The sequence below is a fragment of the Leuciscus leuciscus genome (genome assembly GCF_965113295.1).
Source record: "Leuciscus leuciscus genome assembly, chromosome: 21".
In the NCBI taxonomy this organism is placed as follows: Eukaryota; Metazoa; Chordata; class Actinopteri; order Cypriniformes; family Leuciscidae; genus Leuciscus; species Leuciscus leuciscus.
In genome coordinates this window covers 24,201,124-24,223,232 of record NC_138745.1, presented here as the reverse complement: position 1 = coordinate 24,223,232, position 22,109 = coordinate 24,201,124, and the positions used below count along the sequence as shown (strand labels likewise).

The 22,109-nt window shown below is 38.1% G+C and overlaps 2 protein-coding genes and 2 long non-coding RNA genes across 7 annotated transcripts; 1 reads left to right on the top strand and 3 right to left on the bottom strand.

The window, feature by feature from the left end:
- Positions 1-644: 644 nt before the first annotated feature.
- On the top strand, positions 645-7,732 carry tap2t (transporter associated with antigen processing, subunit type t, teleost specific). The gene is made up of 12 exons (XM_082151245.1): positions 645-901; positions 1,166-1,704; positions 1,857-1,971; positions 2,081-2,211; positions 3,524-3,729; positions 3,872-4,069; positions 4,172-4,300; positions 4,382-4,570; positions 4,653-4,826; positions 5,616-5,775; positions 6,428-6,564; positions 6,685-7,732. The coding sequence occupies exons 2-12, from the start codon at positions 1,173-1,175 to the stop codon at positions 6,892-6,894; spliced, it is 2,181 nt and encodes a 726-aa protein (XP_082007371.1). The 5' UTR covers positions 645-901; positions 1,166-1,172; the 3' UTR covers positions 6,895-7,732.
- On the bottom strand, positions 7,078-14,532 carry faap100 (FA core complex associated protein 100). Its single transcript, XM_082151238.1, has 9 exons — positions 14,029-14,532; positions 13,821-13,936; positions 11,225-11,880; positions 10,336-10,554; positions 10,071-10,227; positions 8,917-9,784; positions 8,718-8,834; positions 8,545-8,631; positions 7,078-7,278 (listed from the first exon to the last, which is right to left on the bottom strand). Exons 1-9 carry the CDS (start codon positions 14,173-14,175, stop codon positions 7,147-7,149), a joined length of 2,499 nt encoding a protein of 832 aa, XP_082007364.1. The 5' UTR covers positions 14,176-14,532; the 3' UTR covers positions 7,078-7,146.
- A 731-nt stretch (positions 14,533-15,263) lies between these two features.
- On the bottom strand, positions 15,264-17,396 carry LOC309485272. Of its 2 annotated transcripts, XR_014201122.1 has the most exons (7): positions 17,261-17,396; positions 17,075-17,156; positions 16,952-16,985; positions 16,782-16,868; positions 16,484-16,639; positions 16,064-16,322; positions 15,264-15,975 (listed from the first exon to the last, which is right to left on the bottom strand). It is a non-coding gene; the product is annotated as an uncharacterized lncRNA (long non-coding RNA). The 2 variants fall into 2 exon arrangements; XR_014201123.1 differs by lacking the exon at positions 16,064-16,322.
- A 1,226-nt stretch (positions 17,397-18,622) lies between these two features.
- LOC309485273 lies at positions 18,623-21,293 on the bottom strand. 3 transcript variants are annotated; one of them, XR_014201124.1, is made up of 4 exons: positions 20,208-21,293; positions 19,271-19,469; positions 19,084-19,133; positions 18,623-18,641 (listed from the first exon to the last, which is right to left on the bottom strand). It is a non-coding gene; the product is annotated as an uncharacterized lncRNA (long non-coding RNA). The 3 variants fall into 3 exon arrangements; XR_014201125.1 differs by lacking the exon at positions 20,208-21,293 and adding an exon at positions 20,101-20,116; XR_014201126.1 differs by lacking the exon at positions 20,208-21,293 and adding an exon at positions 20,000-20,015.
- Between the last annotated feature and the right edge of the window lie 816 nt (positions 21,294-22,109).

Here is a 22,109-nt window from a genome sequence, read left to right as displayed (position 1 = left end):
ATGATTTTACAATGTATATTATATAGTATATATATATTATAGTATTTACTATAATAAAAGTTTATTTCTATACTCAATGTAAATATAAAACTAAGATGTATGCTGAAAAATGCTATGCCTTTTTCTTTTGCTATCAATAAACAAGCAAAAGAAAAATGCTATGCCTTTTTCTTTTGCTATCAATAAACAAGCAAAAGAAAAATGCTATGCCTTTTTCTTTTGCTATCAATAAACAAGCAGAATTATTGTTTGGCTTTTTTTTTTTTTTTTTACTAGGTAAACCTGCACCCACTTTTTATTTAATGCTTGGAGAAAAGTCTTTGGTGAGAGAAAATTTTTGGTGCCATGTTTTACTAATTAAGCTATTAAGCTAATAATGACTATGTTGCCACCTTAGGTTCTCGCATAGCACGCTATTTTTCAAGTCATAGCGATATATCCTCCTAAAACACACACACAAATCGTACTATATTGTTGTTAGTGTGTTTAGGAAAATGTTATAATAATAGCTTTTCGATATTAAAATCGTTAACATTTATGCTCATGAGAGAAAAAAAGTCTCTCACTTAAGGAGAGACTGCACTTTCGTGAAAGATGATATTCGCTAAACAGCGCTCTCTGTTGGCCACTTGAAGAACAAACGTGCGTAAGCGGCGTAGGCGTATTACGTCATGATCCGTCATACGCACTACATACAGTAGCTAATTGAGATTAAAACGTTTTGTGCACACTGAGGCTGACTCGTTTTAAACAAAATTTAGGCTTGTTCCCAGTTTAGTCGATTCTTACTATTTTTATGCGCACTGACCTATAAAAAAAAACAAAAACAGTTTTGACACCTCCCACGTGAAAGCGAAAGCAAAAGTGATCCTCCGACAACATGCAACGAGAACAACAAATGGTAAGAAAACTAAAACTTTATAATGTTTAGTGTTTATGCAATGTATTTTAAAGTACTTGAGAAGATTATTGCTGATAAAAACATCCTAAACCAGCTTAAGATGGTTTGCTAGTCTTAGCAGGTTTAAATGGGTTTGAGGGATTCTTTAGTTGGTCAGACGAAGAGACCAATTTGCCCATCAGCTAAAACCAAACAAAAGACTAGTGTGATTGGGCTATGGAACCATTCTAGTCAGGTTTATCTGATTCCTCTTTGTCTTTTCAGTTTTAAGATGACCTCAAAGGCGTACCCCTTACCCAGAGCTGCAGCAGAACATTTCTGTCTGTTGTGCTGTGATCTCATCATCTGGGCTTGTGTGTGGACAGCACTGCTGTGGCTGGATGGAGAGGGCAGTCTGGATCTATGGTGCCTGTGGGCTCTCAGGACCATCAGCTGCGTTGTACTGTATTCAGTAATCACACATGTCTCTGACAGCAGCAATCAGCCTCTCCTGAAGCGCTGGGTAGCCCTAATGAGCTTCCTACCTCCCGTGTTTGATAGCATTCAGACAATGCTTAACGGGACTGGGAGAGGCTTTAGTCCTGTTCCTGATCCTGGCATGGTGATCCTGAGCACTGCTACATCTACTCTCATATATATGGTGTGGGAGATGGCCTTCCCACACGGTGGACCATCTAAGGGTTCCAGGAACCCGAAGAAAGATGAAGAGGCCAGAGCACTCCTAATGAGGGTCATCCGCTACTCCAGGCCAGACTATCTTCATCTAGGGGCTGCCTTCCTCTTCCTCAGCCTGGCGGCGCTTTGTGAGTGTTTTTCCTGGTTGAGGAAACTAAAATATTGTCAGAATTAGTCTGTGATTTTAAATCTAAATCCTGATTTCAGTTAGGCTAATCTTTTATCTACATTGACAAAACTATTGTAAACTAAATCCAGAGTAATACCTTTTATTTTGTAGTTGAGACATTCATCCCATACTGCATTGGGAAAGTTATTGACATACTGAGTGGAAAGTACCAGCACAACAATTTCGTATGGGCCATTGGACTCATGGCACTGTGTTCACTTGGAAGGTCAGTGTAACATCAATCCAATGCAAAAATCTTACTAAAAACAAATGTTTTCGTGTACAAATTGTTTTTGTTTCTTGCAATTAAAATGTTAAATTGTTGTGTCTTTAAGTTCTATGTTCACTGGTCTGCGCGGTGGGATGTTCATGTGCAGCCTCTGCAGACTCAACAAGAGAATACGAAACATGTTGTTCCAGAACCTCATGAAGCAGGAGATAAGCTTCTTTGAAGATAATAAACCAGGTATGATACCTGTTCCTACACTTTAGAAGTTGAAGTTTAGCACTAATTGTCTTTCTATGTAAATAGGGCAGATTAAATGAAAATTCACCCCATCTATTTAATAAATGCATGTTTATAGATCTCATGTGTTTCTTTTTTGACCTTGTAATATGTAATAAGAATGTCATAACTGGACCTTTCAGTGAAAACAACAGTTAAAAAAACTGGTGACGTATGCAGGACTCCAATCTTACACTTAAGTAAATTTAAACCCTGACCCAGGAAAGCCTGTACTTATGAGTGCAACACCCACATCTTAAAATCCAATCAACAACCAATGCTTAGAAAGTCCCGCCCTACATTTTTACTTCTCCGATAATTAATTTAACTCCCATGTGCTTCACAATGCGGAAGACCTGTTGCTACTTCTGTTTCATGATGACTTTTAACACTCTATGAGTGCCGCAATTTAAACACTTACAATACTTGTAGATGTTGGCGAGTAATATTTTTCTTGAGTTATGTTTACTGCTGTCAAACTGAATAGGTTTAAAGGACTGAGGAGAACTCGAGGCTTATGCCTGGTACACATTGTATGATTTTGAGCTGTCCTATATGAAAGACGACCAATCGTGGCGATTTCTGTGGTCGTGGCTCCTAAACGGTGATCCTATATCTTACAGTGAGAGAGGTTCAAAGACAGCCGTTGTCACGGTCTTGCTACCAAAGGTTGCCTGCGATGATTTTGTCAGAAATTTAGCATGATCATCTCAGTGTGTTGCTGCTACGACCTACGTTTACTGACTAGATAATTGTATGCAACATGAAATGGCGTATTGATCGTCACCGTTTTCACAAATTTGCGTTTTTGTAGTTTACATGGAGATGATAACGGTATAATTGTCAAAAATTTGCTCTTTGAATCCCGTTTTTCTGTTATTTTTTGTTTTGTTATTAGGCCCCCAAAACACTGTTGACGTGTAAATGAACATTCAAAATGCATAAAAAGTTTTTGTTGAAAATGGTGTCGTGTAAACAGCCCCTGAAACTAAACAAGACAGAGAAACAGAACGTGACCGTGATTTGGGGTCATTTTCGACATGAAGAAAACAAGTGTGAAGATTTTGTGAAGACCATTTTCACCATTCTAATCATATCCACAATGTTTTTGTGTTTTCACATAGGAAGTGTAACAACATTTTCACCAAGTTTTGTACCATGTAAAAAAAACGAAACTTAATTTTTTTCTAAATTGACTGAAGACCACCAAATTGTGCATATTTGATAATATACCCATTATTAAAATCATGTCAAATTTTTTTCACATTTACAGGTAGTCTCACATCACGTTTAATCTCTGACACTGATAAAATGGGACGTTCTGTGGCCATGAATGTGAATGTGTTACTGCGAAGCCTGGTGAAGACATGCGGCATGCTGTACTTCATGCTGGGCCTGTCCTGGGAGTTAACCCTCCTTTCATGCATTGAAATGCCCCTTCTTGCTTTCATTCAGAACTCATACAACGACTTCTCCCTGGTAAGTAACCCTCCTCAAGTTGGTTTCCTTTTTATTTTTTACAAAGCTTAGACTTGTTATAAAGCTGTGTCTTTCCTAATGGCCTATCCTAACGTTTTGGGGAGACCATAATGAATTCATAATGCCTCACCTTCCTGATCAGAAAACATCCAAAGAGCTTCAGGACTGTAATGCAGAGACTACAGAATTGGCGTCTTCTGTCATTGGGTCGATGAAGACTGTGCGCAGTTTTAAGGCAGAGCATCAGGAACAGCAGCGCTATGAACAGACTCTCAACAGGAAGCTCCAGGTTTTGAGGCGTAAAGGTGTCTACAGTGCATTTCATCTCTTAATACGCAGGGTAAATCATATACAGTCCTAAGATGCATTCACTGTTCTCCTTGGTAGAAATTGTGTTATAGTTCATTGATTCATACAAATTCATTCTTGCATTGCATTTTAGTTCATTACAGTGGGCTTGAAGGTAGCAATGCTGTTCCAAGGCCGAAATCTCATCTCGTCTGGACAGCTTAGCAGTGGCAGCCTTCTTGCGTTTGTGTTCTACCAGAAGGACATGGTGACCAACATGAGGGTAAGATGGCCAGATAGATTTTACAGGAATATGACCCTTCATTCAGATGAGACTAAATTCTGGCCGTAATTATATTCTCAGCATCTTGTATATATCTATGGAGACATGCTGAATACTGTGGGATCAGCAGTGAAGGTGTTCCAGCTGCTCGATAGGAAGCCACAGTTGAGAGAGGCAGGCCATCTGGCTCCAGAGAAGCTTAAGGGAAGACTAACCTTTGAAAAGGTCACCTTTTCCTACCACTCCCGTCCTGAGCAAATGGCACTTAAGGTACGTTTTTTGTTTATTACACAAAAGCTAATCATAGATGGAACTTTGTGATTTGCATATATTCATTGTTGAATTGTTGCAGTGTGTTACATTGGAATTGAGTCCAGGAAAGCTGACGGCATTGGTAGGGCCCTCTGGTGGTGGGAAGAGCTCTTGCGTCTGCTTGCTCCAAAGGTTCTATGATCCACAGGAGGGTGAGATGTTCCTGGATGGAGAACCTCTGTACCGTTACCAACACCAGTATTTGCATAAAAAGGCAAGAATTGATTCACCAGCATTTACAACCATATAACTTCAGGGGCCAGTTGTTCAAAAAATGTTGTCTGGATCAGAATAATCTGGATTTGGAAATCCCATGTTTTGCTATCCAGGATTAGGTAATCCATCTTTCTTTTGTGCCAGTTTTTCTATGCAAATTTTGAATTGGATCACCCTGATCCAGATACACACTTTTTCAGATGACCAAATCTGGATTACTAGTGCTCTACGGAGCCCCTAAAGGGACATGCTGATAGAAAAAAATATGAGATAGGGAAAACATTTTTTTGACTGGTTCATCTCTTATGATTGTGCCAATGTAGTTTACAAACAGTGATAAAAAAATTAAATTTAATATTTTTTTGTCTGATATTTCCAGCTGTTTGGGGATTATTTTATGGCACCAAAATCTCTTTTTTACTTTACTGTAGGCTACCAAAAGGCTGAATAAGAAGCCTAATGTCTATTTATAATTTATTACTTAAACAGTTACAACTAATCAAGAGAAAAATCTTTTTTTTTTTTTGTGCAATTTTAAAGTTTTATAAAATTTTTGTTCCTGAAATCCCCCCTTCAGCTGGGATCAGGATAATCCTGATTTTTTGGATCAAATGTATCCCAATTTTACTAAAAAAGTTTTGAACACAAAAATCTGATCAGATAACTTTCAAACAACTGGCCCCAGGAGAGATGTGAAAACATTAATTCCATTGGATGGTTTGGTGAGACAGTAGTGTATAACTAGTAGTTTATAAAACTACACATTATTGTCTTTCATTTGGCTTAGGTGGCGATGGTATCCCAGGATCCTGTGCTTTTCTCTGGCTCTGTGAGATATAATATTGAATACGGTTTGCAGGACTGCACACTTGAAAGAGTAGAAGCAGCTGCTCGTAAAGCCAATGCACACAACTTCATATGCAAATTGGAAAAAGGATACAACACAGGTAAATATAATAAAAGAGGCACCGATATTAAAATTCTGTCTGATGCTAATGAGCTGTTAAATATTTTCATGTTATAGCCAATATCACCTTTTTATACTTTTTTTGTCTAGATAAAAAATAAAACTGACCAAAAAAGTAATTTAAAGAATGCCTAGAAGTTAAGGTAGAATGTAATTAAATTAGTGTTTTTGAAGATTGACTTTAAAGGGTTAGTTCACCCAAAAATAAAAATTCTGTCATTAATTACTCACAATCATGTCGTACCAAACACGCAAGACCTTCGTTCATCTTCAGAAAAAAAAACGAAGATCTTTTTGATGAAATCAGCTACACAACTACAACTTTGACACTTCAAATCCTTATGAATTGAGCGGTTTAGTCCAAATTTATTATCGCTTTATATGATGAACAGATTTAATTTAGTCTTTTATTCACATATAAACATTGGATCAGCGAACATAAACAGCTCAACCAAACCTGCTTAACACAAGAACTAACCTCATTGGTTAACCTCAAACATGCTTGAGCTTCCATTTACCACAACTGATGTGTGAGTTGATGAATAAAATATTTATAAATCAGTGACATGGTACTGATATGTGTATCCCTAAAAATAAATCAGGTTGGTTTAATTTGAATGCTTTTTCTGTAGATGTTGGAGAGTGTGGCGACCAGCTGTCGGCAGGGCAGAAGCAGTGCATTGCTATAGCCAGAGCTTTGATAAGAGACCCACAGATTCTTATCTTGGATGAAGCCACCAGCCACATGGACTGTAGCACACAACAAGCAGTACGAACTCTTATGGAATTAATACTAAATCTGCACAGTAATTCTTTTTGAGATGCAGTAACATGATAAATTCTGAGGTTTTTCCCATTTATAGTGTGTATTCATTATCTTATTTCCCAGGTTCAAGATGTGCTCAATAGCATAACGGATCAGACAGTGCTGGTAATAGCTCATCGTTTGGAGACTGTAGAGAAAGCAGACCACATTATCTTCATGGAGGGAGGTGAAGTCGTGGAGCAGGGAACACACCAGCAGCTCATGGCCAAAGAAGGAAGATACTATCGGCTTAGAGAAAAGCTTTTCAATCTGGAGACACAACCAGTTGGCTAAAGTATCAGATTTGTGGATAGATTTTACAGAGTCTTCAGTACACACTCACAGACTGCTTTCATGTAGATTTAACAATTAATTCTAGTGTAGATCGGTGTGGAGATTACATTTTCTCCATCCATCTGTTTATACAGGTGTGATGATGCTTGGGACACACAAAAAGGAAAGCATGGACTTTGTATCCTAAAACTGAAACAACCTCTACTGTATTACAAAATGTATGTTACACACAATTTCGTGTGTGTATTTAAATTAGAGAATGACCAGTGGGTTTGCCCTCAGCTGCAGAAAAATGCGGAACAAGATCTCAGAGCTCTTATCCGTCTTCATTGTGCCACCAAGAGCTGCTTGATTTTGAGCATCCTGGAGATCTTTATAAAGAGACTGACAAAAGAATAAAAAATGTTTAGTATTGAATTAAGCAAAACTGTCTGATATATGTGAATTCATACTAATCACAAAGTAAAGGTACAGCCACAAATGTTGCAAGCAAAAAAAAATCCATTGTCTATTGACCAATTTCGAGCCGACGTCAGTTACGTCACGGCATTAGCTGGTGGCAAAACAAAGGGAAAACTGTAGGCAGCCAATACAAACCAGCACAGATTCGGCTACATAATAAGGAGCTTAAATTATTATTATTGATCTTGTTGTGTTGTTGGGTGCAAGAAGCGACGGAGTACAGGCTCCAATTTGAAATTTTATCACAATGTTTTCTAAACGATTGTGATTATTTGTGAATCATCTATGATTGTATACATTGTTTTGTTTGATTGTGACTAGACTTTTTGAAGAACCTGGTATGAAAGGGTAATCAAATACATAGTTAAAAAATGAATATGCTGTATCTGGAATTTTTTTTCTAGAAAATATTCACATCATTAAAATTGTCACTCTTTACATTGTCGTCTTCTGTCTGGCCTTGGCGCTAGGCAGAACTGCGGATCGTAGGCTACCACACAAGTCTCGTTGTACGTGACCATTTAGTACAGTTATAGGCATCTAAAGATTTATATGCCCTCAGTTTCTCTTTACACTCAGTTTCTCTATCAGGTAGGTGTAGAAGTCAGGCCACTCAACCAGAGGTAGCGTTAACGTTAATCTTGTCAGATCGTCCATCCATTGACTGAGCGTGTTCGGGTCAGCCAATCTGGGATGTCCGTTAAAATTAACTTTTGCAAATAACAATCGTGGTCCTGGACAGTGAGTGACCTTGCACATTAAGATAAAATCGGATTTTCTCCAGTCATTATTAAAAAACAAGCTAACAAAACTTGCAAACTAACGTTAGTGAAGCAGCCAGAGGGATCGTTCTGCCACCACCTAAGCTCCGCCCATAAAAAAAGTCACCATGTTTACCAGCTGAAAAGGGGTCTATAGTGTGCGACACATGAAGCCCTCATGCCGAACTCCAGATTGAAAACGTGTGTGTGTGTGAGCAAATGTAAGAGTCTGCATGCCTGTAATAGAATGGGTACCTTTTTCAGTTCGATTAAGTGATTTTTCCCCAAGTTTTTTTAAAATAACTGGATTTTTGCAGCAAAATTTGCAGAGGAACGGTAAATGTGATGGCACCTTTAGACTTTAATCCAAATGGTGTAATCTAAGCATGCAAGAATGAACAAATAAAATGAAGAGAATCAGGTCTACCTCAACGTGCCGTACAGCTTCACACAAGCTCTGTGCTTTTAACTGCTTTGTATGGCAACATTTTACAGTCGAGTCTCTCAACAAGACCTGTTGAAAAAGTAATGATCGCCAAATCAGATTCAATTGTAAGTCCATGTTAGAAAAATAGATTTTATTTTATTTTATAAAAGTACCTGAAGGCGCCTCAGAATGGCATGATGCAGTCCACACACCGCTGCCACAGATGTACTCTCCACCCGAATCTCCAGGACTTCAAGAGGTCCTTCAGAGCATAAATCTCCCAGTGTCACCTTGAGGAAAGACATGAGTAGCTCATTCTAAATGACAGACTTCATGATTGTAATTGAGTAATGAGTAGTATTAAGTCAGCACCTCTTTGGCCATAATCTTGACAGAGCATCCATCTGGGCTGTAGGCACAAACCACTGGACTTTGTACAGACTTTGTTTGTCCCATCACCTCTCGTGACACCAACCAGTTTAGCACAGACACACATGTTTCTGAACTGCTGGTTACTGAAGTGTGCAGTTTGGCCTTTAGAAGCTCGGATGATACTTTGATCAGCACTGCAACGGGTCCTGACTTGGAAGAAGTATCAGAATCTTTGGTTAACGCTCCTCTGGCACGCAGGAAGGCTTGAATGCCATCCCTGACACTGTCGTGTCTAATGTTACCATGAGAAAATGAACCCTCTAGCCTTAAAGCATCAAGCCAATCCACTGTTAAAGAATTCAAAGGTGCACTGATGGAGCCCATCTCTGTTAGGAGCTGGGAAACACCAAGAGAAGATGCTTCAGGGCTAAACAGATTGGAGAGGGAGAAGGTGAGAGAACAGTAGACCTTCACTGGCAGAGACAGCCCATCAACGGTTTCAAGAGGAATGGTTACATCCAGTTTCTGATCAGAATCCAGTTTTTTCAATGGGAATGAGTATGTCCTGGATGAGCTCTCAATATTTGAATATTGGGATAATGGGTGGACCTGAATGCACAGAGTCCAACCATGCTCCAATGTACATCCACTTGAGTTTTCAAGCACACATGTAAGAGTCAAAGAGTCTCTTTGGAGCAATGAGCTCCATCTAGCCACACCATGACAGCTGATTGGATGTTTGGTGCCCATATTAAACTTTTTTTCATTCCCATGGGTGTCCAACAGTAGGCTGCAAACATTTATGACTTGATTCAGACGTTTGATAGACTCATTTTTCTCCTGAAGCTTATGTTTCAAGGATTCTGCCCTGCAGAAGACAGTAACAAAAGGGTCAATGACGTGACACTCATTTTGGTAGCTCTATTAATTGATTTATTTTAAATTCATACAAACAGTGACTTATAAATTAAATTAGAGAAAGAAACCAACATGATTACAAAGAGTACAGAACTTTTAAATCAGTTTTAAATTAGATTTTTAAATGATTCTTTATCACTGACACTGTTATATCCCATTAACTCAAAATGTGACATTTAGCTTTAGGCGTTGGAAAATCAGAAGTTTTCTTTTTTATGATGAGGCATGAAACAGACCTCTCCCAGATGTTTCCGATGGAAGCCAGGAGGTCCTTCACTCTCTGGCCTGCTAGAGATGGAGGTAACCTGGGCACATTTCCTTTTTCAGATGCTTGAGGAAGGTTCACTCGAAGCAGTCTTCCACTCAGAGATATGGCCATAAGCTGCACAGATCCTTATAATTCAAATACAAACAATTTGCGTTAGTGACTAAAGAATTAAAACACTTAAAAGCCTGGTAAACAGCATAGAGATTGATCAGAATGCAATGCATGTATCGTACCTGTAGGGTTAGTATATTGCCGAGCAAGTGCTATAACTCTGCATACACCAAGACTATCTGAGGTCAGATCTTGAAGCTGGGACTCAGTTCCTGTGGCTTCTGATGAAGATATTGTGGTGAACTGAAGTGTGTATAGGTCATTGAGAGAGCTGTAGTACAGCCGCTTATCATCAACACAAACACACAGCACTGGTCCTCGTACACTATGCTCATTGAAGCCTGTAAAATGTGAATTTAACACAGATTACCAAAACTGACCTATAATTTATTCAAAAGCATTGAATAAATAAAGCATTGCTACAACTGTCCTGATATCAAAATGAAGGAAAAAAAGCTAATTCTTGAATAGAAAACCAAAATAGAAAACCAAAATAGTTTGGCATTATGTATTATTATTTCTTAGAAAAAAATATTTTAACAAAACTGCTTTTTTGTCTGGTTGTAAAATGTCATGTGGTGCAACTCTCCAAAATCGTAATTATATTTATGAATAAATCGTAATTATATTTATGAAGTCATGATATCAATAAAAAAGCCTAGAAAAATATATTTTAAACTTCTTTGAATATAATAACGTGTACACCGTATTCAAGATGTAAGGAAATATTTTATTACTTTTGTTATATTTGATGGTTACACCACACGACATTTTTTCAGACATTAAACTGAAACATCTTAAAAATGGTATTAAGTTTTTTGAAAACAATATGAAACCAGTACAAAAAGAAAATGAGAACAATTCACACAAAAAAGGCATATACATTAAACTTTTTTAAAAGATCTTTCCTTTTCTTTATTGTCGACAATCTTATTGACTATCAAATCAAAATCAAACACTTTTGCAAAAGCAAAAATATATGTAATAAAAGCACTTTAATTTCATTCTTACTATAATCTGCCTCTTTTCCTTCCGAGCTTGCTTGTTTGCTTCTGACCATTAGAAGTTTGCCTCTTTGACCAACTGCGATGAGACACTGAGGTCCGTGTTCTCCAGAGACGCAGGTTCCGACAAATACGACTGGCTGCTCTAAGCTTTGAAGGACTCTGATTGGAGATCTCTGCTCTCCTCTTGGACCAGCCAGGGTGGGGATGAGCAAAGGAAAGCAGCAAATACGTCCATCAGGTAAACCACACAGAATGACTGGAGAATTGACTAAAGAGGCATCCACTCCAAATAAGAGCCTGAAAAGACGGGGTTCAAGATAAGGATGGAGGTCAGACTGTTGAGAGTTGACTGACGTGGAGCCTTTAGGGTAGATGCAAGTCAGCACTGGAGGACAGTTCACACTTTTTTCTTTGTCCGTTATGTTTAAACAGCATGAGTTTACAGTTGCAACCTGGAAACATGCAAGTTTACGAAGGGGTCTGGATCCAGGCTCTTCATAGAGATCAAAACTCCAGATGGACTTGTGAAGACTAAGAGTCACAAGGATCTTCTCGACTATGGTAAATGCTTGCAGACTGATTTTTTTCAGGACAATGGAATCATCTGATACAATATTCAGTACACGGTCAGGACTTTTGCTCGCCAGGACAGAGGAAGAACTAGTAAAAAAGAAGCATGGAAAACAAATTATAAAAATAAAAATTCCACAATGTAGTGACTAAAGAAAATCTAAAGATCCATTGAAACTGCTTGACAAATACAGTTTCCCTTCCTGTAATGACGTATTACATTTACATTTACATTTATTCATTTAGCTGACGCTTTTATACAAAGCGACTTACAATTGCTATATATGTCAGAGGTCGCACGCCTCTGGAGCAACTAGGGGTTAAGTGTCTTGCTCAGGGACACATTGGTGTCTCACAGTGGATTCGAACCCGGGTCTCTCACGCCAAAGGCATGTGTCTTATCCATTGCGCCACCACCCCTATGGACAAATGGTATAAATGGACAAATTTCCTAAGGAAAAATCCTTACAGCAACTCTGCTAGGAAAATTCACATAAAATGACTGGATTTAATTTAAGTTGTAGAAAAAAAAAAGTGAATTCTAAATGTGAATGATCCAGTTTGCTAAACCTTTATTACTGTTGCTGTCTGACCAGTTCTGAATTGACTGGACAAAAAAAAAAAAATCTGTTGCAATATAAAGGTTAAATACTTTATTTGCTATAAGTGAGTTATAGCATAGAATTGGAATAGAATTCTATCTTTCTGTCCCTCCATAGACAGCTACGCAACTACCACTTTGATGCTTCAAAAAGTTCATAAAGAGATCGTAAAACTAATCCATATGAATTGAGCGGTTGAATCCCAAATATTTCTGAAGAGACACGATTGCTTTATATGATGAACAGATTAAATTTAAGCTTTTATACACATACAAACTCACACATCAGTTATCAGTTTAATGAAAGCGCAAGCATTCAATCTGTTCATATAAAGCGAAAAAGTCTCTTCATAAAATTTGGTCTAAACCGCTCAATTCATATGGATTCCTTTTACGATCTCTTTATGAACTTTTTGAAGCGTCCAAGTGGTAGTTGCGTAGCTGTCAATGGAGAGACAGAAATCTCTCGGATTTCATCAAAAAGATCTTAATTTTTGTTGTGAACAAAGTGTTACGGGTTTGGAACATAGACTGTAAAAAAATATGGAGGTCGCCCCTTCGCTCTCTTCCATTGGTGAGAACTGAAGCCGCCAGAGTCCCGATATGGCGCTGACATCTTGGGGCTTGAGTTTGCGCAGTAGCGATTTCGGGACCAGACCTGCCCAGTAGTGAGCAGGAAGTAAAGCCGCGAAATCAAGGCCCCGCCCTCACTCTCAGTGTGAAATAATTAATTATAGAAATTTAGATATTAAATTTAAAGCTCCAATCTCCTCAGTCCTCCGAAGATCCCGGAAAAAAGTCTGTTGGTGCTTCAGTGACTACTTGTACTGTACTGTACTGTATTTGTGACTACTGTTTGTACTGTACTGTATTTTATTTTTCTAAACTGTTTTAATTATTCTTATTTCTTGTTATTATTTTAATTTCTCCTATGTAAAGCACTTTGAATTGCCATTGTGTATGAAATGTGCTATATAAATAAACTTGCCTTTCCTACTTCGCTCAGAGAACCTGTCAATCAGAGCTGTCAATCATGACGTCACACCACCGTTTTTATAGCATCAAAAAACTAACTAAAAACAAACTTATTTTTAAAACAGACACTTGAATTTACATCAGCGTGATAAAAACTACAATAAATGACAGAAACCACCTTCGGAAAAAAGATATTTGAAGTGTAATTAAATTGTTTAGTTGGTCTCAAGTCCCGTTGAATAACACGGGGAGGCGGGGTTTATGACCTATACTAGGACCAGTCGCCGGGGGGCGATCGAGACGTTTTGTTTTGGCTTCACTTTTCAGGGCTTGTGTGGCACGCTTGGTTTGGAACGACATGAAGGTGAGTAATTGATGACAGAATTATCATTTTTGTATGAACTAACCCTTTAAGTGATCTAAGAAATATGTTATGGCAGATTACTAACGTTACCTGAGCTGTGGTAAAGGCGTGCAGTAAAGTCCACCGTTCGAGCAAAGTGCATAAAGCCGATATTTATCGTCACTTAATGCCAAATTGGTCACTGAAGCTTCAAACTGCATCACGGTCTGAAAAAACAACAACAACATGTAACGTATTGACTATTGAGTCAGTTTGCAGAAAAGTAGTCTGGTATAGTATAACACAGACATGCACTTGCCGTGACTCTTCTCTCCTCGACATTGAATACGAGCACATCTCTGTGTCCGCAGGCCAAGAAAAGATTCGTGTCGTCCTGTATGATGCGCACTGAGTGTGACTGACAGTCACTGAACTCAGACAGATACTCCACACTGCACCGCTCCATTATATGATGTCTGTTTTACATTCTCCACAGAGTTTACTCCACCTTAAAATACTCTTTCGTTTCGGATAATAATAGTTCTCAGATTTAACCACATAACAGAAATGCTCGCGACTGTTCCTAACTTGCTTCATGAACCCGCCGCCTCAACGGTGACCAATGAGGATCAATGTTCTTCTTCCTCCTCTGTTTTTTAACCAGTCATATTTCGTACACTGCCATCTACCGGAGATTCCGGACATTGTTTAACCTAATGTTGACTCAAGGTTCCCATTCAAAGTAACCTACTGTATCTTGGTGCCACAACGTTTTCTACCACAAAAATAATTAATATAAAAAATAAAAATAAATCTTCAATCCAAAGAGATACAATGAGTATACTGAATATTCCGTTTTAATATTAGGTCTATATAGGCTATAAATATTCCAGCCTGCGATACATTAACACCAGATATGAAATCAAAATAAACAGGTTTCCAGAAGCAGCAACAACTTTTGAGCATACAACTGTCCTAAGGAGTTTACTTAAAATAGTTTCATGAGTAGAAGGTCTTCTTTCTGGCTCTAGAAGAGGAGAATCGTCAGAGCTGGACCGGGGGGACATTTTCAGTCCATTCGGTCACGTTTCCCCGTTAATGTTTTGCGGTTACGGCCTTGAAATTGGAATAAATGAATTAATCAATGAATAGCTAAATAAAGGGTATAAATAAATAATAATATATATTTTTAATATACTGCAAATGTGTTAAATATTCACCCAGATAGCAATGAGTCGGCGGCCCACCGTCGGCGCTCCGGCGGCAGTATGAAGCGGCAGAACGGCGACATCGCAAACACGTTGGACGGCGCACCGCCGGCGGCAGCCGCTTTTTAAAAGCGGCAGCCGCCTTCCTACCGCCTTCGTTCCGCGGCCGGCCCGCGGGCCAACCGCCGTCCCGCCGCCTTTATATTGAAGGCGGCCCTTCCGCGGCCCGCCGGAGGCAAGCGCTATTTTCGAGCGATCTGCCGCCGCTTATTCTGGCTATATATAATATTTAATATTTATAGCATGCAGTTTATCAAGAATAATGATTGCTCAAACCAGACAAATATCCATTTGGCATTTTTATTCCACATTTCAAAGTACATTAACTGTCATTTAAACAAGATGTGTCAGATCACTGAAACATAACAGAAAAATAAATAAATCAATATACTAACATGCAGGTTTCTTATTAAATTTTGGTAAAACAAAAAACAGCCTTACAAGCAAATTACAACTCTTACAATAATTGTTCATATAAAGAGGACAGCTCTAGGGTGAAAAAAATTACCTGTAAACATTATGACAAGTAAAGAGAATACTTGATACAAAATAATGTGCAGGATACCAAATAAATCAAAGTATGACATCACATTTACAAGCCATTTCTAACAATAGGTTAAGTGGTAGTAATTTATAGTAAAGCTCTGGAGTAGAATAGACCATTATAGCTGCAATGCTGACCTGTGGCACAAGGACTTACAAGCATTATTTGAAAAAAGAAAAAAAAGAAAGTAATTTCCACAGTTAGTGAGTATAGTGTGACACTTCTGACTTCTTTAGGGGTCTTGATGTTACTGACTGCAAGATAAAGAAAGGATTCCAGTTGTCAGTGATTCTGGGGTGTCAGTAGTCAGCCTAAGTGGTCGGCTGTGGGTCCCTCTCAGCTGTGCGGTGCCTTTTTCTGCCTTTACGGTCAGATGCTCCTTTCAGGTAACGCGAAACGTTAACCTAGACCGCTTCATCAGTGGCATCCTGGGTTGCCAGGTTCTTCCGGATGGCTAATTTAGAAAATACAGATCTGTCATTTCATTTGAATTGCATGAGGCCATACACATCTACTTAAATATAATAAAAAAAATATCCAACTTTGAACAATGGTCTAAAGCAGTGGTTCTCAATTCCAGTCCTCGTGACCCACTGCTCTGCACATTTTGTATGTCTCCCTTATTTAACAGACCTGAACCAGATCATCAGCTCATTAGGAGAGACTCCATGAACTGAACTGAGTGTGTCAGATAAGAGAGACATACAAAAAGTGCAGAGCAGTGGGTCACGAGGACTGGAATTGAGAACCACTGGTCTAAAGGAACATGTCTCTAAAACATGCTTTATCCCCTACACCAAGCTGAAAATCCAAAAAAGTGTTACAAATTACATTTCTCTGAAGCTTCTCATAAATAAATAAAAAATGTGAAAGGCTAAGGATTCAGACTGTAATATATGCAGTTTACAATCTTAAATTTTACTTTTTAGATTACTCTATGGCGTTATAATCAGCAAACTTACAAATTGTTCCTGGAGCTTTTTATCCTGCTTCAAACTGTTGTCAAGACACGGCAAATCTTCCTGGGTGTGTAGGGGGAGTAACAGATCCCCTGACAGGGATAACTCCAACATCGCCAAACTCTGCAAGACGTCACAGCATAAGGGTCTGATCTGCACCTACAGGGTTTCCCAGAATAAAATAGTCAGTCCTGGTCCCTCAACTACTAAACTATAACATTTATATCTAGGTCTACTACATGTACAGGTAGCCCCAGTGGGAATTAAACCAACAACCACAGGTGCTGTTTGCAAGTTGTACCTGATTGCCCAGTGCAAGCAAACGTCTTCAACATTGTTTGTTGAACTTGCTTCACCTGCTCTTGAAGTAAGCCGCTGTCATCCAAAGCTACAAAATGAAAGGCATATGGTCATTTTGGACTTACATCACACACAAAAAAGTACAATTTAAGAAACAGTGCAAGTTCTCACCTGCTCGTGCATTGCTTTCCCTCAGGGCTTGGTTCTACATTTTAAAAATAAAACAAACAACTAAAGGCACTATTTGCAATACTGTTAAAACACTGGACATTAAGACATAGGGCTAGAATATACCTTCACAGCTGAAAACTTCATGCTTGACACGAGATGCCATTGGAGTACAAGGGCCAACAATAGAGCAATGACTTTCTCCCTCCTATTGATAATCATTGACATGTAAAAATATGTTTGAAGTTATTGCATACATTTAATGAATTGGACTTAAATGTAACACTTAGTTAAGCGCAACGTATTACATACCTCCAGAGTTTTCACCCATATGCTGCCAGGGTAAATTTGCTGCCGGGGGTGTAAAGCTTAATACTTGATGAGCTGGGGGAGCAAACATAACAGCTTTCATTTCAATGCAGAGTATTGCATATTCAGTAATGAAACAATAATTGAACTGTGCAAAGTAGAGGTGGGCAGATCGATCCTTGAGTATCGATATATCGATACTGACGTGGTATCGAAAAGGATCGATCCTCACATAAAAATATCGATCCAAATGTGTGTGTTTTTTTTTACCAGTAATTTTTTATTAATTTAGCACGCAATTCAGTGCGTAAAATAAGCTTCTAAGTGGAAAAATAAGCGAATGTTAGCGGATAATTGTGTAGGCTAGAACTTTTTCTCCTAGTCATCTGGATACAAGACGAGACCAATCAATCACAGAGTGTTCGATGCTGGTGCTTCGCTGAGCTCACAGGACCAGTGCGTTTGGGAAACAAAGCCTTGCTTAGATGACAGAGAAACAATCGGGTATTTTTTTTTTTTATAAACAAAGCAAAAGTGTATATAACGGTTCAAAATGTTGACGTCAGTAAGATTTTTTTAATGAAATTAATATTTTTATTCAACAAGGAGCAATGCATTCAATTGATCAAAAGTGACAGTCAAGGGTTTTTCACTGTTAAAAAAAACGACTTCATATAAATGCTGTTCTTTCAACTGTGTTCATTAAATAATTCTGCATCATGGTTTCCACAAAAAATATGAAACTGTTTTCAACATTGATAATAATAAGAAATGTTTCCTGAGCTGTAAATCAGCATATTAAAATGAATTATCATCATGACTGGAGTAATGATGCCGAAAATTCAGCTTTGATCACTTGAATAAATTACAGTTTAGTATGACATAGAAAACAGATAGCCTATGTTAAATTGTAATATTACAGTTTTTACTGTATTTTTGATCAAATAAATGCAGAAGAGAATAAAAAATCTTACAGACCCCAAACTTTTGCAGTAGACTGTACTAGTAGGCTAGTAATATAATTAGGGTAGTTTTGTAAAAGTCACTGACTAATAATTACAGGCGAGTTGAGAGCACAAATCACAAAATATTTAGTAGTCATGAAAACGTATTCAGATTTAGCATATTAATGATGCATTCACCTCATAAATCATGACACACTGCTCTAGCACAGGAAAGTGCATAAGTTCAAGTGCATGCTTTTAAAACGAAAAAGTATTGGTATCGGTATCGATATCGGCGATACTGACCCTGTATTTACTTGGTATCGGATCGATACCGAAATTTGGAGTATCGCCCACCTCTAGTGCAAAGCTAATGGAATGTACAACACACCTCAACACCTTTCATCCAGAAACTGCTGCAGCGAATCCCATCAAGTGTCCTAGTGAAAAACAGATTATGATTAAAGGATTCATCATCTTAAAGTCAGCATGAAATCAAATTTTACAATTTGTATTTTTATATGTAATATTGTAGTGTTTATGTAAATGATTCATCTGTGCACTTCATTTTTTATTCATGTACCCTTATAATATTTAATCAAATACGTTACCCTTCCCTCCCCCCTCGAAACGACTTCTCTTCCGGTCATGTGCAATGGCGTGAGGGCGTAGCAACTCCCCTCAAACCATTAGTCTGCTATGAGCAGAGATGGAGAGGGGGAGCGCTAGAGTAAAACCCTGCTCCTCTATTCAATATTCCCTTTCACTTGGAAATACGTCACAACACTGGAGAAAAGTCGTTTGTAACTTCCAGTTCATGCCAACTTTAAATAGAAGCAATAGTTTCCAAGACAAAAAAACTTCACAAATAACATCACTTACTTGTGCTCAAACTCTTGGCGGATTCTGGATTACTGGGGAGAAACCTGGTTCTAAGAAAGAGGAAACAGAAATTTGATGATAATAATAATAATAATGAATGAAAGATTCCGCTATCCACAATATACAGACAAATAAATTACACAGATGAAATAAAGGAAAATCAAATGTACAAGTCAGACCCATTTACCTGCTCCCTTCATGAACTTAAAATGATGTTTCTCCCAGGTGCTGTGTGGAGGTGTGCAGCGGATGGCTAAATTGTTCCTTTGTCTTTTTTGCGGAGGTTAAATGGGGGCCAATGGCACATGCCCTTCGCTGAGCCACTCTTGCGGAACAACTGCAAATGGCAGATCCTCCTTGTTGATAAACTGAACAATGTGAAGCATCTAAAATAGAAGACACATTAGCATAAAGTATACTTTTTGATAAAAAAAAATTCAGGCAAAATCAACAACATTAAAATGCTCACACCTTCGAAAAAGCAGTAATTTTCACAAGTGGATCAACAGAAAACCATGTTCAGACAAACAAAATCATATAAAAAACCTATATACATCGTTATTTTTGTAAGAAAACACCAAAAGTTAAACTAGTCTTTCTAGATGTAAAGTTTGGCTACCTACTGTAGCTAGATACATTTAACATGTAACGTTAGAACATGCTTGAACTCAGTGTGTAAAAAAGGTGAAACAGCATGTGGTAGCGAACACTGTAATCTAGACTAGCAGCATAATTATGTTTAGTTAGAAAACAACACAAGTTATACTGATCAGTCTTTCTTGTCGTGAAGATTTTGCTAACGTTACCATTCCCACCGTAGTTCAGGAACTGTAACGTTAGTTAATTCGACTGACCAATACTATCTTAAACCACATGTACTCACACTTGTATAAACATACATAACAGTTAAACATACTTAGAAGAAGAAAAAAAACTCAACGCCAGGAAGAAACTAAGTAACGTTAGCCTAGCTATGGCGGAAGCATGGCGGAAACTTTGCAAACAAGGCTAACTTACTTTAGCTTGACTAGTTAGGCAAGAACAGATTTTAAGAAGAAGAACTAAAAACAATGTCAAAAATGAACATATATATTGCGTTAAACAAAAAGGAAAAATGTACTTACTTAAAAGATCGTATCTTCCCTCTCTCCAAATACTGAAACCGTGTGACGAGACGAGTAAATCTGCTTCAGTTTTTTAGATGCTGCCCCTCTCGACCGGTGGAGGTACTTCTCTGTTTGTGCTTTAACACTTTCTTAAACATTTGTACAGGTCGCAAAACTCGCAATTGCAAACTGCAAAGTAATTCCTTATACATGTAAAAGGTAAAATAAATTAAAAATTGAGCTTGTAAAACAATGAAAGACATAACCACAATTTCCTGGAGTGACAGAGAGACAAAATATTTATAAATATTTCACTTTATCCTTCAGGTCAAAACAGGGATTTTCATGTTTCTCATAGACATTACCATGGTTGCAAATTAATAAAAAAAATATAAAGCAAACCCAAGATTTTGGCCAAGTTGCAGATGTCTTTCACTGTTCACTGATTTCAAGCATTGGTGAAAAATCTAACTTCATCCATTTATTCTGCTAAATTGTTCATACCATGAATGAAATATTTATTTTAAAAACTAATCAGAATCAGAAAGATATTTATTGCCAAGTAAGTTTTACAAAAGGAATTCTTTTTGGTCTATTGGTGCATCTCAAATTGTGCATAAATCAAAGAAATGTAAAGAATTGTCACCTTAAGTGAATAAAATAATTCTATATATTTTACATATTATCGCTTCAGAGTTTCAAAGTAATTTAAATGTAATTTCCTAAACCTTATCATGGAATCAGAGTCAAATCTGTTATAACCCCTAATGGCTTTGGAGCAACAACAAAAATGTATATAATTCACATAATAATTATAATCGCTTTAAATGTGAAAAGTAGTTAAGATGCTGTCAGTTTCACTCATGGCTGGTCGATTTCAAAGCGGCTTGCCGCCAGCCGGCCGCGGTTCATTTAGACGGCGGCAACCGCCAGAGAGAATGAAGTCGGCGGCCCGGCGGCTGTTCGCCGGCGGCATCTCGCAAGAAATGGGAGTGACGTATTCGGCGGCAAACGCTTCATCGCCGCCAGCGGGACGCACCTATAGCCGACAGCTTGGGGCCGGCGGCAAAAAGAAGCCGTGCCGATATTTTTTGCTATCTGGGCATATTGCGTTATATTGAAGACTGTTCATTATTGAATTCATATTTGACTTGAAGTAAAGTTTATTAGAACTGATCATATCTACACAAAAGAAAAAGTCATAGCTTTATCCTTCATGGGATCCAGATTCCAGGCTATAAAGCTCTTAAACTTTTCTTTGTTGCCCCAAATGAAATGTTTCCATAGATATTGGACAGGATTCCAGAGTTTAATATAAACCATGTTTTTATGGTTATATAATAACAACAAAATAATAATACTAAGAGTAAACTTTGGTTTTTATAATAATAATAAAAAAACCGTATTTAACTTCAAGTTGTCAGATTAATAATATGGCCTATCATAATTCAACATTTCTACAGTGTTATGCCCACCAGATTGCGTGCTTTCATAGGGGGGTGCTGTGTGGATTGAAAATCTTTTAATTAACGGTTTGTAGCCTACACACTTTACCTCGAATTCTCAGTTTAAATGGTTGAAGCTTTTCAGTCTGGTTTCAGCTAATTTCGCCTAAGAGCCTTAATGTTCATACATATCATGTTGCGCTTTCGTATCGAATTCAAATGGATAATGCCAGCGTCAAGCGAGTTTGTCAGCGCTGTGCGTGTGACTGTTCAGCTGCTCCCGCGCTGCAACTGCTGGATGCGCGCACTGTTTAATCAGGTACCCAGCGGCGTTTCATTACTTGGCTTTTGGGGTTTGTTTCCCATGCACTCGCAGGAGCAGCATTCCAGTAAAGAACTCCGTTTAATATGTGGGGGGCGTTGTGGGGTTTTGTTGAGCGGCTCTCGCCATGAAAAATTCAGGTGCTCCCGATCG

Excerpts from the sequence above, each read along its gene's own strand:
- tap2t (XM_082151245.1), top strand. The coding sequence starts at position 1,173 with ATGACCTCAAAGGCGTACCCCTTACCCAGAGCTGCAGCAGAACATTTC. Across the intron at positions 1,705-1,856 it reads CCTCAGCCTGGCGGCGCTTT|TTGAGACATTCATCCCATAC; the intron begins GTGAGTGTTTTT and ends TTTATTTTGTAG. Across the intron at positions 2,212-3,523 it reads CTTTGAAGATAATAAACCAG|GTAGTCTCACATCACGTTTA; the intron begins GTATGATACCTG and ends TCACATTTACAG.
- faap100 (XM_082151238.1), bottom strand. The coding sequence starts at position 14,175 with ATGGAGCGGTGCAGTGTGGAGTATCTGTCTGAGTTCAGTGACTGTCAG. Across the intron at positions 10,555-11,224 it reads AGGAAAAGAGGCAGATTATA|GCTTCAATGAGCATAGTGTA; the intron begins GTAAGAATGAAA and ends CACATTTTACAG. Across the intron at positions 8,632-8,717 it reads CCATTCTGAGGCGCCTTCAG|GTCTTGTTGAGAGACTCGAC; the intron begins GTACTTTTATAA and ends CTTTTTCAACAG.